At 41.5% G+C, this 18,208-nt stretch overlaps 2 protein-coding genes across 3 annotated transcripts in view; one reads left to right on the top strand and one right to left on the bottom strand.

The window, feature by feature from the left end:
- The first annotated feature begins 182 nt into the window (after nt 1-182).
- LOC108065297 (uncharacterized) lies at nt 183-1,458 on the top strand. The gene is made up of 3 exons (XM_017153224.2): nt 183-490; nt 698-1,004; nt 1,118-1,458. Exons 1-3 carry the CDS (start codon nt 245-247, stop codon nt 1,456-1,458), a joined length of 894 nt encoding a protein of 297 aa, XP_017008713.2. The 5' UTR covers nt 183-244.
- Nucleotides 1,459-2,658: 1,200 nt separating this feature from the next.
- Nucleotides 2,659-18,208, bottom strand: part of sima (HIF-1 transcription factor component sima) — a 74,598-nt gene continuing 59,048 nt past the window's right edge. For both annotated transcript variants that reach the window (XM_017153223.3, XM_070216801.1), the window contains exons 9-12: nt 14,979-15,511; nt 14,127-14,910; nt 12,220-12,836; nt 2,659-4,355 (exon numbers count right to left, since the gene is read on the bottom strand). In XM_017153223.3, coding sequence (XP_017008712.2) covers nt 3,723-4,355; nt 12,220-12,836; nt 14,127-14,910; nt 14,979-15,511 — 2,567 coding nt within the window. In that variant the 3' untranslated portion in view covers nt 2,659-3,722. The remainder of the gene's footprint in view (nt 4,356-12,219; nt 12,837-14,126; nt 14,911-14,978; nt 15,512-18,208) is intronic.

The raw sequence follows: 18,208 nt of genomic DNA on the forward strand, positions 1-18,208 counted from the left end.
AAGCAAGTAACAAAATATTTTTTTAAAATATTTAATATTTATATGCCTTCGGATGATTAAAACGGCATTAAAATTTTGCAAATGTGTTTTAAAGTCAAACTTTTAATATATTTTTTCTAAGTGCACAGCTTACCCATCGAAGCAAAGCGGCGGTGGTGGATGAAAAGTCTGCTGCTGACACCGCCTGGGAAATTGATTCAAATGTTCATCAACTTCGCAACCGGTCGGATCTGTCAGCGGGAAAATGAAGTTATTGTACCTGACATTCGCTCTCCTGGCCAGCTGTGCCGTTATTTGGGCTGCCAGTGGTGAAGAGGAGCAGGAGGAGCCAGGATCCGGGAAACTATCCAAACAGGAGGGACCACATCCTGGCCAAGGATTCAAAATCATATCATTCGATGCAGTGGGCAAGAACATAGCCTTGGGGCTGGATTATCTAGTGCCCTTTTTGGAGGTTCCTGTAAAGCGAAAAAGGAATGCGCCACCTAAGGTAAGGCTCTCTTTGAAAACAAGATTACCAAACAGTGGATATTGAAAAAATATAACTAAATTTATAAATTTAAATTTAAAATAAAAATTGTTTTTTTAGCTAAGCATAAAAAAAAATTATTTTTTAAATAGGTAAAAGAAAATTTTTAATGAGTTCGCGGTTTATAAAATTTTATTTTGTACAATTTTATACTTCTTCATTCTTTAGCCTTTGGTTATAGTTAATTCAGCGGCAGTTGTTAGCTGTGGACTTGTGATGGCCGGCGGACTTCTTGTGGGCCACCTCATCAGGAGTTTGGGATTGGAGGCCATAACTGGAGATGATCACCGTCCCATATTTGGGAATTCTTCCACACACAAACCAAAGTCTTCGGAGGAGGATATATCATCTTCCACACCAGCACCGAGCAATTCAAATGCCACAGCGAGGGGACTTTTCGATGATAACTTGAGCTTTCCTGGAATCTTTGACAATTTTAAGCTGATATACCGCAATGAAACTGGAGATCGAATAGGTCAGCTCAAATATTTATACTACATCTTTTGAATGGAAAGGTTTTATTTTAATTTTAACCTTTAATTTAATTAATTAAATTTATAACCATTGAAATATATTTTTTACCTTTAGCTACCAGTCTGCCAAATATGTTGGGTGTCATTGAGCGAACATTTCTGAAGAACGACGTGGATTTATCTGTCTGTCTGCTAAAATCCATTTGCACTTTGACGCACAGTGCAGGCGAAAAGGTAACCAAAGGTCAGGCCTCGGATTTGGATCACCTATTGGATGGAGCCACCAAATGGTCCTGGCTGCTCGCCTGGTTGGAGCAATCCGCTTTTCGTGATGCCATCGAAGCGGGAAAGGTGAATTTTACCCATCATTGCGCCATCAAGTACCCGGAATGCAAATGGATGGCTCCTGAAGAGAAAATCCTGGAGTTGTTGCGCAATAATGTGCAGTTTAAGTAGCCTGTTTATACCCGTTACTCGTAGAGTAAAAGGGTATACTAGATTCGTGCAAAAGTATGTAACAGCTAGAAGGAAGCGTTTCCGACCCCATAAAGTATATATATTCTTAATCAGGGTCACTAGCCGAGTCGATCTAGCCATGTCCGTCTGTCCGTCTGTCTGTCTGTCCGTCTGTCCGTCTGTCCGTCTGTCCGTCTGTATGAACGCTGAGATCTCAGAAACTACAAAAGCTAGAAGGTTGAGATTTCCCACACATATTCTTTGGCTTCCTACGCAGCGCAAGTTTATTTTAGCCGAGCGCCACGCCCCCTCTAACGCCCACAATCGCCCACTAACGATTTTAAAATGGGTCCTGCGCCCACATCTTTAAAGATTTCCGAGAAGTATAAATGCAATTTTGTTGTGTATATTTATACCTATCGAAATGTAGAAGACATTTTTCAAATCGGACCATTCATTAAAAAGTTATACGCAATCAAAAATTATATACCTATCTCCCTCGCACTCCCTTTAGCTGAGTTACGATTATTAGTCGGGACACCAACCCGACACAGCGTTCACACTCCCTTTAGCTGAGTGACGGGTATTAGATAGTCGGGACAACAACCCGACTATAGCGTTCTCTCTTGTTTTTATTTGTTAAATATGCTTAATTTTATTTATTTGTATTTTATATATATTTTTTTTAAGATTTGTTTGAGTTCTGATTGACTTTGTTTTTTATACAACTTTGTCTACGTTTTATATACATGAAACTTACACTTTACATTCGACGTCTTATGTGGGTTGTGTCTTGGATAAATGAGATTGCGAGCAATATACCTGTAAACAATTCTATTTTAATTCATTCTAAAATCAAAAGCCAACAATTTTAAAACAAAAATAATGTAGATTTATAATTCATAATTCTAATTGAGTTGCACTTCTTTAAAATAATAATTTCCCCTACTTACATTTGACAAATCCCAGATTGGTCAATCCATCCAGTACCTAGAAAAGGAATCGATCTTTTCGCTCATCCATAAACATCGATTTAATCTAATCCAAATTTTCTTTTAAAAATCTATATTTTGTCCAAAACAAAGCTACAAATTTTCCATAACGCAAAATAAAAGTCTGATTTTGCAAATGAATAAACTTTCCCCTACCCTTTTTTTCTGAAACAAAATCCAACTCCCCAAGCAAAAAACAACGCACAGATTTTCTGCATGCAACTTTCATCGAAATGAATTCTATATTTATTTTGCCAATTATTTAATATTAAAACAAGTTGTAAAACACTGAACATTGATTGAATTTGGATTTAAGCAAGCAAACAGTTTGTTTTGTATGATGCGCCTTAAACAGAGAATTAAAACTAATTTACATAAAGAATTGGTACTCAAAGGGAAACGAAAATCGAGAAGTTATTTAAAATGATTGACACAAAGTTAATTTGTAGAAATGCACAAAAGTATAGTCTGAAGTTAAGATCAACTGAATCGGGTACAATATTTACTTAGTTCAAATTAATTATATTAAAAATATTATAATTGCTACAAAGGTTTATTGTAGCATTTTGAAAACATTGAAATTAAAGTCTTAAACTAAATTTAACATTAATGTATACATTTTTTTGTGATTTTTTTTTTGTTTTTTTTTTAATATTTATTTGTAAAACATGTTCAAAAACTTTTTTTTTCCGTCACAGCTTTTTTGCTTGAAAGTTATAAAACCAGAATACAACCATCACCAAAAAACTTGCTTTTTGAGCCTTCTAGCAACAAAAACTATGAACATTTTTCCAAGATATTTTCTTTTTCGTAATTTATATTGTAGTTTATCGTTATTACTTTCGACTGGTACTCCTTCTCCTTTAACTATTTGCTCCTCATCCTTTTTGTGTGTTGTGTAAACGCGGTTTGCATATAGAAAAACATTAAGACTAAATTACATACGTGTATATATTCTTCTGTTCTAGGCAGTTAACATGGCTACAAAACTATTCAAGTGTGATTAACCCTTCCTGTTTGTAAATGTGTGTCGGTTAGCATGGGGTCATCAGGGGTCAAGTGTCTGGGTGGGGAAACTGGAATCGGTTGGTGGGGATACATAGGTCTTGTCAGGTTGGTTGTGCGGACTTCAACATTCACGCAAGGCTCAAAATCAATCTTTTGGTTAGCTTCCGCTTTGATGCTCAGTTTAATTTCAATGTTTTCTTCTACTCCTCCCTCAAAAAAAATGCCCTCCCATCAAATGCAGTGCATGCAAGGATGGTATGGATCCTAGGAAATCTCTGGCCATCCCAGAACCTGCTCCAACTGGTTCTCGCTGAACTCGAAGCCACCCTCGCCCATGATGTAGTCATCGTTGCACAGGTCCATCATCGCAGGCGTGTGCAGGAGCGGATTGCTGCTGTCCAGGAAGGAGATGGAGGTCTTCCTGCTGGGGGCGTTGCTGCTGGTTCCACATCCTAGTTCCTCGAGTTCCTCCTCCGCCGACTGCTGGATCACCACATCAAGTGGCGCTGGCGCAGTTTCAACCTGCTGCTCACTGGAGGTGGTGATTAGGGTAACCCTTTTACGTGGTGACCCCGATGCACCATCCACCAGGCTGTTCTCATCAATGCCACTGTCGCTGGAGGCATCCGTATCGCAGGCTGTCAAGCCCGGTGGCACTGAATCATCCAGGGAAACCACTGACCCAGTCTCGCAATCACCTCCTCCAGCATCGGAGCCTCCAAAGACCGGAGACAACTGGAAGTTGGTGCCACTGATCAGCGGATTGTGGTGATAATCCCTCAACACCGCCGACGTGGAGGTGTGACAATGCAGGGGCAAGCCATATTTGCCCAGGGGGTTCGTCTGCTGCTCCAAAGAGTTGTCATCATCGATCATCATGGGTTCGGATGAGCTAGCCTGTTTTTTTGGGGCAGAAAAAAGGAAAAGAAACAGGAAAAATCAAAATTAGCAAAGGGTTTTTAAAATATAAAATATAAGAAAGAAACTTGTTTTTAAACAATAAAAAATCTAAAATTTCTAAAACAAGTTTCTTTCTGTGTAAAAAGCACACCACAACTCTCAATTTCCCAAGGGCTATAAATAATTACAAATTTGTCTCAGTAAATGGATCGATTTTCATAATGGCCCAACTTAATCCTAACTTATTGGCATACATAACTAATGGCTTACAATTGAAATTACAATTATAACTTAAGTACCGCAATCTGTGCGTAAATTAAATTAAATTAACCAATTTACAGCTAAATTACTCCCCGATTCCCTTAGCAACTCAAAAATCCCTGGAGAAGGCAACTTTTGACTGAGTTTCACGGCTATTCCTATGCAAATAGCGGCCTATTAACTCGATGAGACCTGTGCAGGCAGATTTTGATACCTTGACAGTTGAACGAAAATCGAGCGGAAAAACTGGGGCTAAGTCGAAGGAGTCGTGAAGATGTTTAAAGTCACTCGCTCAAGGCCTAGTAGTCCCCTGTGGCAAAAGCCACAGCAGGAAGCTCTTAGGCAGTGAAAAGCCAAGCGGCAAAGTCCCCCCGAAAGAGTGAGAGGCTGGGCGAAACCCGCAATAAATCATATTTTAATGATGGTTGGTTGGGAATGGGTCCTGCTGCTCGCGCTGAAACAGAATCCAGCGGCGGGACATTATTATGCTTGGGATTTCGGATTGACACAAAGAAAGGCCCCACTTTCGCTTTAAGAGCTACCAGTCCGTGCCCATTTCCATTCCCGCCAGTCAGACTGACAGGAAGTGGGGAATATATCAATTTCGACCGCTGCCAAGCTGCCGCCTGCATTCTTACACAGAAAATAAAATATTCATTTCATTATTCATATTTGATTTTAAAGCTTTAAAAGTGTGACCAATCTTTTCTTGAAGAGTTAGAGTGACCTTACCATAAAATAATAGGTCAAAAATAGGTCTTTCTTTACAAATTAGTTTACTTTTGTCAAAAATAAGCTAATTTTGTACTAATAACCATTTATGAATATTTTTTTCTATGTGCAAAATTTGACAACAGCCGATGACGAAGATAAAACTGCCAAAAACTACCCCGACGGGTGTGATGATGTCCGCTGGACAAGGGTTCAAGTGCAGTCCATTGAACCGCACCCCGGCCCTCTGTTTGCCAAGCTTTCATCGCCGATTGTGAGTCTTCGATTGCAGCTAGTGCTAATTGCAGCAATTACGGACTGAAGGCGAAAGTGCTGTAAGTTGAGCGATGTGCAAACCAAATGCTGGGACAAAGAAAGTGAAAGTCGTGGCTAGAACATCTGTCCCAGAAAGAACTTGCTCCGGAGGGCATTATACCATCGGGAACAGCGATGGGAAACACCCAAAAACATTTTTCCCTGTCCCCGGCTGACAGGGCGTATGCGTAACGAAACGAGAGACACGCGCTGCGCCCCTCAGGACATCATCGATGGGCAAAAGAAAAGTATGAGCACCGTGTAATATGTTTATTGTTTGATATATTGTGTGGCATGCCTGCCAGAACTCGGCCATTGGTCTAATATGCTCTAATAAATTATTAAAGGCAATTGTGCTGCCACGTAAAAGGCAAAACTATTAGATAAAGACGGTAAAGGTTTCCGGAAATGCCAAGGCATTACAATAATTGGTCGTACTCTTCTCTTCCGCTCCCGCACTTCATTTTGATGTCTTAGACGGCAGCTTTGCGCCGACTTTATGGCGGATTTCCCCAGTGTTCTGCTGAGTTGGCTTTGCAGCTAGGACTCTGCGTTTAAAGCCGTCTAATTGGATTCTTCCTTTTTATGGCATCGCATTTCATCGACGCCTCGCACGTGCCACGCCCCCTCGGCCCCCTTCCCCCCACAGAACGAGGAAAGTCCAATAGAAAAACAAAAGCAATTAAAGCGAAACTTTTGCCTCCAAGTTGGTGCAGAAAAATCTGCTGTCACCGCATAATAAAAAGGAAAAGTAGGCAGCAAATGTACTTAAGTAACATTTTCTTCAACTCTCGAACGAACTCTTCTCGTATTGCGCAATTCCCCGGGGGAGAAACGCTCGAAAGGATTGGCCTCTTTTCATAACGAGGTGAAATTGAAAACTGGGGCCAAAATCAATAAGCAATAAACTTGAATAACTCATGCAGTCACCTCCCTTAAGGAGACAATGTGGCGTATACGTAATGCAATTGTCGCCTATCTCGGCATTTTTTCCGAAATAGAGGTTGAGTTTTCCAGGGCGGAATTTAATTTCGTCACAGCGCTCGTGTGTGACGAAAATTCGTCATTTATTTACAGGCAAACGAAGCGAAAGATTTAAATTTGCCAACGAAAGTGAAAGCGAAAATCTCGAATCTCGAGATAAGAGTGAAAGTTGGCCGTGTGTATGGATGTGCTCGGCATACTCAAGTGGTTCGTTCGACTTGAAGAGCGACAAGACAATAAGGAATTCAATTCCAGAGGAGACAGCACAAGTTTGGGGCAACTTGATTAGCTGGCAGCAGCATCATTTATTCCAATCAAAAGATTTTAATAAATTGCCAGTCAGTGGAGCAGGCGAATATACAAATGCTGAATGGAGATTAATCAATTCCCAGTCGGTCCAGGCCTGTCAATACAAATATGCCGGAGGGCCAGGCCAATGTATGCACATAAATCGAAGGGGAAAAAGTTGTAAACATCAACGACGCCCAAAAAAGAAAACACACACATTTTCCCTGCTTTTCTCCAAGATGATATCCTCTTATCGTCTGCTGGTATCACTAGATTCGCTGGGGGTTTTTTCGGCTTTATTTTTTTGCTTTTATTGGATTTACTAAAATATTTATTAAAAGTTTATTAAAATACTTTATAATCCAGATATCATATCATATGCCATATCGTATCGTACTACATTCGCTTGTATATGTATAAGTTGCTTGACATCTTGTATATATATATTTTTATGTATATAGGTGTATATATGTATAATATTGCATACTTTGCGGCGTTTACACACTAGTTTTTTTTAGTTTTTTGCCTTACATTCGAGTCTAATTCAAGGCTAGTTTCGCTCTAGGCTTTCAAATTACGCTAACATCTTGTGGAACTGGAGGTATTCTCGGTGTTGTTTGTGTGTTTTTTGGGGGTGGGTTGCATAGGGGTTCCATACTTTTGGGTCTCATGTAAGCAGCTTAGTCTATCGACAAAACACACACAACAAGTAATTGTTGCAAATTAACCGGATGGCAGAGGTTGAAGAGATTTGTTGGCATGGCAAATAAAGGCAAATGTCCCATGAAAATGACTCTTCTGACAAATGAGTCTCCGGGCAAAAGGTTACTTTTGTAAATGTAACACTCTAACCTGTTGATTCGGGCTATCATAATGAAATTTTGCATAATGCCTGCACAAATAATCAACTTGAAATTGACTGTCTGGATGGGGAATTCTAATCCCGAACATTAATCAAAATCAGCCAGCCGCCAAATCAATTGCAACGCACACAAAGTGCTTGTCACCTTGACTTCTTCATTTTGAGTTATGATGAGTTGGCCAAAAATGGGAGCTACAGCAAGACGGATATGTCGGGGGTGTTTTGGTATATAGTATATCATTTGCTAGCCGGAGAAATTACAGCTAATAAAGTTGCACAATAAATCTGTTGTTGTTTTAGGATGGGACTCTCGCTGGTGACTCACAAAATTTCACTAAATTTACTTTACTTTTCGTTACTTTTTACTGAAGCTTTTCTCCGAGGTATTCGACGCACATAAGTAGGCTATAAAAATGACACAACATTTAGTTTAGTTTACTCTTTAGTTTACTTGCTCTAGACTTGCATTAGCTTTAAATTTAGTTTAGTTTAGGTTTTAGCTTTTATGTTTTAGTTCTTGGGATCTAGTTAATTCTTTGCTATAAATGCGAGATACACACACAACAAGAATTGGGAGGTAGTAAAAAACGCTCTTTATCAAAGGGTCGGTACACAACATTCACTAAGGTGTATTGAACTATCAAAAGTCGGAATAGGCATATGTTTTTTTTTAGGATAGAGAGGTATATGTATGTATATTTTAGTTAATGTTTATATGTTTACACGAGGTATGTAAGTGAGTAAGCGTCGATCCGGGGGGATATATACGATTATATATCTGACCCCGAACGACCTACACGATCGTACTTATGCATGTACTGAGGTATATGTGGTATATTTGTGGTATTGTATGTACTTTCTGTTCGATTCTCGTTCTTGAATTTGCACTCCGTCGCGATAAAGCTACCCAACTTCCCCATTTCCTAACCCTCTTTTCCCTCTCCCTCTCTTTTTCATACGTAACGCGAAAAATTTCAACTAAATGTGATGATTGGGATCCGTGATCGTCTACTACAAAGTCGTTATTGTTATTGTTATCGTTAGTCGATTTGAATTTGACTTGCGCGGGCTTTTAATTAATACTATCTCGATATCGTAGCTAAATATTAGGCAGATTACTGGCTAGACTAACTCCACATGCTGGGAGACCTTTTAGTTTAAGTTTAGTTAAAGCCACATCGATTAATTTTGAGAGTTCTCCTAGCTTACTAGCTGTTTTTCTGGTGTCTATTTCTTTATTTACATCCCTGCTTACGAGCTATGTATAAGTTCCGCGCTATGTGTATAATATTTTTAATTTTTCAGAGTTTTCGGCTCGCAGTCTTTTCGGGCTATAATTATTTTCTTTATTCAAATATTCTCAAGACCCCAATTCGGAGCTCTGGCTAAATGATTATCGAGAGGAATATATATATATATATGGTATAGGCTAAGTTGTCTAGTTAAATATCTCGAGGATTGCTTATCAATTTGCTATAGTAACAGTAAAAATTTCCTATGAGGGCATCTGTTGTTTCTCTATTTTTCTTTTTTGGCCTTTGTTTCGCTTGAGGTTACTATTTTACTATTTTGATGGCTGATCCGGAGGTAGTTTCGGTTTCAGTTTTTAGTTTATCCATTTTTCGCCACACGAGGTAGATGCGGTTACGAACTGATCTAACTGGCAATTTCTCCTATGAATTGTTCTATTTTACCAGGGAAGCTTCTTCTGGCCTGGACAAACACAAAGCACAAAAACACAAGTAACAAAGTAAATAAAGTAAAAGAGGCATAGGATGGATGTCCCTAAGTAGGGAGCAAATATTTAACCACGTACGCACATGTGTCAACCGAGAATAATGCAAATTGGGTTCCGGAGAAGCTGCAGCCAATTACGGAAAAGTCGGGCGATTCATTAATGCAGGGACTACGGAAAAGAGCCGGCAGTGACGCAGAAAGTCCGTCGTCCCAGAGTGGGTAGCTCGTGTAGGCCATAAAACCGGAGTAGTAAACCCAAACCCGGATTCGGATTCGGAGGGGGGCAACTTTTCAGTACATAAGAGACACGTGCCTCGCAAAACAAAAGAGAGGAGAGTCCTGGGGAAAAGAGAAAGCCAGGCCAGAGTGAAAGTGAAAGTCAAAGTGAGAGTGAAAGTTGTGTCGCAGAAAAGAGAAGCGTCAGCTGTGCGCAGCGGAAGGAATAATAAAACAGGCAAAGGGATAGACCGAAATGTGGGTGGTAGGATGGTGGGTTCTCCGAGTTGGAGGTGCAAAATCAATACGAATGGCACGCGCTGCCTCCGGGTCTTATCGGAATGCCCAAAAAAGGAGGCGGAGTCCTTTCGGCCAGGGAAACAAATCCCAATTCAATGGCCCGACTAAAGCAGTGTCAATAGTGCCAGGTCCTGGCATTTTAAATTCGGGCCTAGTTGCGTGTAAATTTGTTTGCCCACCACAGCTTTATATATAGTGTATTATAGTAAATGCCAGCTGGATATTTATGATTTCGGCATTTCGTATTGCCATCGATGTGCGTCAGACACGCCACGTTTTCAGAGACTTCAGAAAGTTAATTAAGCCGCCAGGCGACACAATGAGAAATTTGTTGCGTTATATGTGGGATATAACAACCCCTTTTTCAAGTATGTAGGTCAGTACACGACGAAAAATCAATAGACGCTTTGGGTTTTTAAATATTCAAGAGCCCCGGAATACTAAAAAATTAAAAAATCATCAGCAAATCAATAGGTAAATAAGGAAAACAAACACAGGGTTCGATAATGTTTTTTGGTTTTTCTTTCGTTTTTGGAAAATTGACTTCTCCTTCGATTTAGGTGTATTTTAAACGCTAATAAAAACAAAACAAAGGAACTACAAACTAAATTAAAAACGACAACTAATAAGAAACGAAAGCTCCTGCCAGGTTAAAGCTTCAGTGGCGACCCGAGGTTTGTTCTATATACGCACTAAAATCTATACTAAGTCTAGGTATATATATCTATATTTATTATGTGTGTGTGTGTGTTGTGCGATTGAAAACGCCGACAACACGAGGATTGTTATTTAATTGCTAATAGTTGCTCTATGTATATGTGTTGTATGCTTTTTTTCTCATTTAGTTTTGACTTTTCACTAGAATTAGTGTGCATATTTTGCTAGCTTAAATGTTGCTTCTGCTTCTAACCTTCCTATTTAGGGATTTCCTTTTCTGCTTTTTTTGTACCTTCAGCGCTCGAATTTCAGTTTTCAATTTTGCTACTTTTCGTTCACAAATTTTGACAATTTACATGCTTCTTCCACAACAAAAAGGCCAAAAATGAACTCGAAATCAAACGCGTCCTGTCTTGAATCATATTTATACCATATCATATATCCGTACTCCTGCACTGCTGCTGCTGCTTTTTTTCCTGCTCAGTCAAAGCTTACACATCTAACAAATTGCTCGAATAAGTTAACAGAAATCATAGGGATAATAATAAGGTCTAGAAAAAATAAACCTGATGGATGCCGGTAACTCAAACAACAAAAGCAAATGCTATCACAGTAAAAAACTTAAAGTTGCCGTATTTTTTTGTTTTTTGAATTTATATAGTTTACAATTTTATTGCAATCGTTCTCTGATTCGCATTCCTCATCTCATCTCGATCTACATCTCTAATAAAAACTACGTCCAGAGTGTGTGCGTGCGTCTGCGATCCGCTGTGATGATTCTCTTCTACGGCACGGTGATCACTCGCTATAACTACTCGAATAGTATAGTATATTCCTACCGCTGCTCCTTCTCCTCCTCGACGTATGTACAACAGAATTTTTGCTCAACAGAACAGAAGATTTTTTAACAACTTGCTTAGGTTTTCTTAGGTCGGTAACTTAAAAAGAAATCAACAAATTATGAATCGATTGATGGATCGATCGCTCGCTCGTTCTTCTTCCATCGCATCGTTTCGGTTCGATTAGCACTATTTTAAATAGTCTACAAATTTATAATTTTAAAGTCCACGCTGCAGCCGCAACTGCAGCTCTCTTACACATCTAGACTAGATCTATTTGCTATATTTATAGGTTTTTATGTAAATATATCTAGGTTCTAAAATCTAGGGACTACAAAAACGGACTAAAACTAGGCCCGCCTTCCTCTCGCAGCGGGAGGAGGTTGCTTTGTTGGTTACACGTTTACAGTTTACAATTTAGCTGCTGATGCGGTAGTGGTAGTCGTACTCTCTAGGTCTAGCAATATAAAATCGATCCATTTACAAAGACAAATTGTAGAAATGGGCTTGTCCATTCGCTGCTTAGCCTAACAATCCTTGGTTATCTTTTCTTTTCCTTTAATCATAGCTTCCATTAGCTAATTGAGAGGCGGGTGGAAGGTCGGTCGGTCGGTCGGTCGATTGATCGAGTCTAGACCTTGGCCAGCTGCTTCTTGGGCCGCATGGGCACAATGCAGTAACCGGCACTTACATCGCGTCCGCTGACCAGCAGGTTCTTGAGCACCGAGTTCGACTGCTGTTGCTGCTGCTTCTGCTGCTTACTCTCCGCGGATTGTTGCCATCGCTCGCCGCCCGCTCGCTTGGCTGCTTGGGCTTGTTGCTGGACGGGATCCTTGCCGATCAGCTGCTGCAGGAGCTGCGGCGACTGGACATCCAGGGTGGCGCCGCTCTTCAGTCGCTTCGATTCCACTGGATTTCCTGCTCCTGTCGCGCTGTTTAGGTGTCGCTTGTTTCCATGCTGCTGCTGCTGGGGGATGAGGTTCACCTTGGCCACCCGAGGTTGCGTTGCGGTGGGTGGCTTGGTCTCCACCAGGCGAATGGTGGCCTTGGATCCATTCAACAATTTCAAGGCAGGCTGCTGCAGCTGCTCCTGCTGCTGTTGCATTAACACCTTGTTATTCTGTATGGTTATCAATGGCACTGCATTCAGTATGATATTCTGCTGCTGTTGCTGCAATTGCTGCTGTTGCTGAATCAACTGGATGGTGGTCACCTTGCAGGGAGCCGGCGATGAGGCAGCCGCGGGACTCACGGGAGCCGCCTCCGCCACCTGCATCTGCAGCAGATCCCAGCAATCCAGATTGGTGGCTAAAAAATAAAGTAAAAGCAAAAAAATTAATATAGAAATCAAGTAGCATTTATGCTGTCTAATCCTCGAAATTTATTGAATCGAATGGCCAGCCAAAAATTAATTCCTTTGCCCATGACATTGGTGCTAATTTAAAACAATAATATTTGGCTGGCGCAAACATTTTGCACACTCTATACAATGTATCTATATATTTCTCCGCCTGCCTTTGTCTCTGTATATATATCTATATCATAAGTTTCGTTTTTTCTTTCGCCTGGTGTGTGCGACACATAAATAAGTCGCGATTAGCTAGTGGAAAATTCATAAAGGCCTAAAGGCATCTGTCAATATACCCCGAGATATTCCCAATTTTTTCATTGCCTGTCATATGTCGCCGGCACTTGCAGTCAATACAAGTGACAAGGTTAGGGGCTGGTGCCATCGGTTCCCTCACTTGCCGGGCATCAATCACAGACTTCTCGTGCCGTGACATGTGTCAAAGGTAAGAGAGCAATGTGTGAAAATTACGCAAATCGCTTACAAGCCACTGGAGTGAAGCGGCAGACCCACATCAATTAGCTCTCCCGCAGTTCCCCAAACAAATACCAAAAAAAAAAAAAAAAGAGAAAAAACAACCCAACCCAAAGTGACATCTTCCGCGACACGCAACAAAAATTCTGAAATTTTCTTCATGCTTCCCTCTATTTTTACATGTAGGCGTGTTTGAGTGCGTGTGCGTTGGCAGCATATCATAAAAAATAAAGCAAGTTTCCACGGGTATTTTTAGCCAGGGGGAACTGCCATAAAATTAGGCCTCTCCAAATGCAGGAGGCGAAATTGTGGAATATTTCCAAAGCCAATGGGGAGAGACAAGTCCCAGAGGGCCGTAAATCAATCTATTCAGCTCTATTAAATCTATCAAAAGTCTCTTTCTATTAAAAAACTAAAGTGTCGTAAAATTTCAATCAATTGATCAAATATATTTGTTATTCTTTTTGTGTGTTTTCTGGTTGCTTTGGTTTTTAATTTAATATCTCTCGAATTATCTTTAGAACTATGTGTCTATTCAAATAACAAGTCTATAAAAACAAAGGCATTTTATTTTAATAAATTCCCATCTATTTTTATCGACTACATTTTCGTAAAACTTTTTTATAATCTATAAAACCTAATATTTATCACTTTCTTCATCCTATGTCTTAACTTTATATTGCCTATTTTATAATGATCTCCAAATCCCACTAAATTTCTCTGTCTTTATCTTATCTTTTGACATATTTCCCTATTCTGTTTTCTTAAATACTTACAATCCTTGCTGTAGTCATTCTCAAATGCATCCTCCATGGGATGACATAAACTGCTTGCCATTTGCACATCGTATTTCTCTTTTTTGCACTCGATGCTTAGGCTCAGTAACTGCTGCTGCTGTTGCTGCTGCTGCTGTTGTTGCTGCTGCTGCTGCTGACGTTGCTGCTGCTCCTCCTGCAACTGCAACTCCTGCTGCAGTTGCTGGAAGGTCCTGAACTCGTTGCTATTTTGTTGCTGCTGCTGCTGATGATGTTGCTGCTGCTGCTGAAGTCGCTCGTTGCACTCCTCCGCAACGGTAACACCACTTCCTCCCAGAATCGACAGAGTTCCATTTCCGGATCCGCACAGCAATGCTGCCAGTTCGCTGGAATCGCTGGTAAAGACCGCCGCCTGTTGCTGCTGCTGATGATGTTGCACTGGCGATGGCGACAATGAGGAGACCGTTGAAGCAGGCGATGAGCACAGGGAGTTGGAGAAATGCTGCTGCTGTTGTTGCTGCTGCTGCTGCTGTTGCTGGTAGACAGTATTGCTGTTGGCATACTGCTGATGATGTTGCTGCTGCAACTGTTGCAACTGCTGCTGCATGGCATCAATCTCCTTGGGCACCATGGCCTGCAGATCCTCTGGCGGACACCACATGAGATCCGTCTCCGTTAGCAGGGGCATATCGTCATCGATGGGGATGTAGGGCGCCCGCATGGCAAAGTCCTCGAAGGAGAAGTCATCCTCCTGAGTCAGCGAATTGGGACTGCAAAGCGATGGCAGGCTGCTGTCCTCGGGACTCTGTTGGTATAAAATGGAAATATTGGTTATTAGAAGTAATTAAAAGGGCTTGATCTAAGAAAACCCACCTTTGAGGTAATGCTGGGCGAATGCAGGTGCTGCGAGCAACTTGTGTCGTTCGATTCCTCGCGATAGTTGAACAAGGGATCAATGTTGCTGCTGCTATTGCTGTTGTCGTGGTGCTGGGTATGATGTTGCTGCTGGTGCTGTTGCTGCTGCTGCTGGTTGTGTTGCTGCTGTTGCTGGTTGTGTTGCTGCTGCTGCTGATGACTGTGATTCCTTTCAGCTGCCGTTGGAGTGGGTGTGAGCGGGCTGAGCGGACTGTTGGCATAGCTATTGTTATTGCTGCTGGTATTGCTGGTTGCTGCTGCAGAATTGCTGCCGCTGCTGCTGCTGTTGCTGCTGCTGTTGGGACTCTGGTAGTGCTGGCCACTGGCCGTCGTGGAGCAGGTGGTCGAGTCCAGGGAATTGATGTCCTCGGGCAGCAGGCAGGAGCCCATGAGGCCAACCAACATGTCGCTGAAGGGAGTCATCTCGTCCAGCTGAATGCAATTGGTGGAGGCCAAGTGGTGGGACAAATCATCGGGTTCTTCCTTGAGCACTGAAATCCGAAAGAACAAAATAAATAAATGCAGTTAGTGGCGGTTTCACCTAGTTCACACATCTCAATTCGGTTTTTTGCTCTACTGTTAATTAACTCTACGAACAAAAAAAAAAGAACCCTTGTGCTGCCGAAATTTCAATTATCGCTCGCCGGAGTCGCCCCTAATTGACAGCTCTCAATTGAATCTAATTGAAGGCAACCCGCAAAAGCTCCCCTCGTGAATTAGTCGCTCCAATTGCCGCCACAATCGAAGCAGAGCCATGATTTTTATGGCCATACAACCCATTAATCAGCATTTCGGCCCTATTGACGTACACGGAATGAAAATATGCAAGCAAAGCGCCGCGAAAAACAAGCAATCCTCCAAACAGGAACTTTAGCTATTTTTATGCAATTAAATAACTATCGGGTGCATCGCCCCAGATCAGGTGCAAGGTTGCTTATCAATAGCAAGGGGTCTTGAACCAGGGGCGATCTTACCGCCAGATTGCTGGCTGTGCGTCATCTGATTCAGAAATTCCTAAAGCCGATCCTCAGCCTATCAACCCATACCCATCCCAATTCCAATCCCAATTCCAATCCCATTCCCGTCATGGGGTTTGCTATACTAGATGGCATATGCTAATAAAACTGGTCCCAACCGCCTGTGTGTGTGGTGCCGACTATTAAGTTGCAAAATGGAAATGAAAAACTAACTAAAACAACGGAGAGACCGACCGCAGGCCAAATAGAATTTCAAATGCAAGTCCAAGTGCATTGTTTGCCTTTGGCTCAGCCGCTTTTACTTCTATCAAAAGAGCCATATATAATGCGGATAAATCCCCAACTGCGGCAACTGCCACCGGGCAGCCATATAAGCCAGAATATAGTAAGCAGATTGCCTGGAATGGGTTTGCGGCTCCTCACCAACCCACATTCGGCTTAGCTAATGCATTTTACACGGTGGAAAACCTTTAATATCTAAAGAATTGAATTTCCCATTAATAAGCACCTAATTTATAAGTGATAGTTGACTGCATGGTCACACTGCATTGGCTCTTACCTGCAAAAGTAAAAAGGTCACTCTGAAAATAATTTTTTCACGATATATAACCTATTTTTTCTCCGTGCAGAACATATTCCAATGCCATTTTCAGGGAAGCGACAATAAAGATCAGATTAGCCGTGTGTAAGGGATTTGCACAGCTTGTAGCTGGAGCTGTCCCGTCGGCATCTGCTTGCTCTTGCGGTCGTTGCATTCGACACAAACAAATTAATTAACAATGCACGCCCAAAGGTCTAACCCCCCGCAAGCCGCACACCATTGCATTATGGAACCCCCAACCCCCAAACCCCCCCGAAACCAACCCGGCAGTGTGACTTGTAATTATGGCACTCGAGTGCTACTCAACGTTGGCAAAGCTTTTTGCGGAAAAAACAACAGAAATTATGGCGCATGATAATGCAACACACACATAGAACAGAACAGAAAACACAGGCCCCTACTATTCATCGTCCATTGGGGGTCTATATCTATATCGAAATCGAGGAGTGCATTTTATGAGATGTTTGCAAAGTGCTTCTATATATTACAGCTCATCGAATGTGTTGTTTTTCACCAAAGTGCAAGGCCAGTAATGGCATTTAGCGGCTAACTGGCTAACTGGGCCTACACGCAAGGCTAAAGAGAGGCAGAGAGCAGCTGCAGCTGAGACATGGCCATCACCCAGTGATCCAGTCACCCAGTCATCGAGTCACCCGGTCAGTGGGTAACCCAGTTACACAGGAAAAAATATTGAGAAAGAATTTTTCAATAATTTTTCGATAAGTACTCGGTATTTCTAAGTGTTATTATCTAAAGAACCCAATATTTCCCGCTGTGCAACCGATGAGAGGTCGGTCGTGAGGCACTTGTGAAAGGCATCTCTGCACTTGAGCCACATTCGGTGCACTTGAGGCGCGTGTGTACTATTATATTCGAAAGTTTTCGAGAGAACAGGTTGCCGCACATTAGCACACACATCAAATTCATAACGAAAATTCATGCTGCGAGGAATCTTCAGACTCAGACTCAAACCCAAAAACGCGAGAACAAAACGTCTTCAATTTAAATAAATTTATGTCATCATCTGCAATTGAAAACGATGGCGGTGGCGACTCGTGATGTGACGTAGTTCCAAATCAAAATCGGAATATGTAAACAACGGACACGGGCACTTAAGAAGCCCGCAGAGAGAAATGGGAACAGGGCGTGATGTTCTATATTTTATAGACTATTCAGCTTTTTATGTAAGAGCCCGAAAAACATATTGACAATTTTTTTACACAGCTGCCGCAGCAGATCGGACTTGGACTCATCATCATATCAGCTGTGAACTTGAACCCGGGTGATTAGGAGAGAATCCAATCCATCCATAGACGTCCGTCTGTTATTTTTTTGATTCAGCAGCGTGCAAAGCGTGCTTATCACGCGTGCTAATCACGATAGAAGTGCGTTGTCCATATTCCCCTTCGATCCCTCAATATATTCCATTGCCATTCCCATTCCCATTACCTAGCATAATTGCTCAGCCACTGACTAAAACCAAAAAACCCATAAATGTATCGGCCCAATTGATATTTATGGCCAAGAGTGTGTTCCCCTTGCTATCGTTACAAATATTTGCTTTTGTAGATTGTGAGCGGATAAGAGCATAAGGTAATTACACTGGGACC

Source organism: Drosophila takahashii, chromosome 3R, assembly GCF_030179915.1.
Source record: "Drosophila takahashii strain IR98-3 E-12201 chromosome 3R, DtakHiC1v2, whole genome shotgun sequence".
NCBI classification, from domain to species: Eukaryota; Metazoa; Arthropoda; class Insecta; order Diptera; family Drosophilidae; genus Drosophila; species Drosophila takahashii.

What these genes read in the sequence shown, in the direction of transcription:
- LOC108065297 (XM_017153224.2), top strand. Translation starts at nt 245, where the DNA reads ATGAAGTTATTGTACCTGACATTCGCTCTCCTGGCCAGCTGTGCCGTT. An exon ending in AAAGGAATGCGCCACCTAAG is followed by an intron (nt 491 to 697) that starts GTAAGGCTCTCT and finishes TTCATTCTTTAG; the next exon opens with CCTTTGGTTATAGTTAATTC. An exon ending in TGAAACTGGAGATCGAATAG is followed by an intron (nt 1,005 to 1,117) that starts GTCAGCTCAAAT and finishes TTTTACCTTTAG; the next exon opens with CTACCAGTCTGCCAAATATG.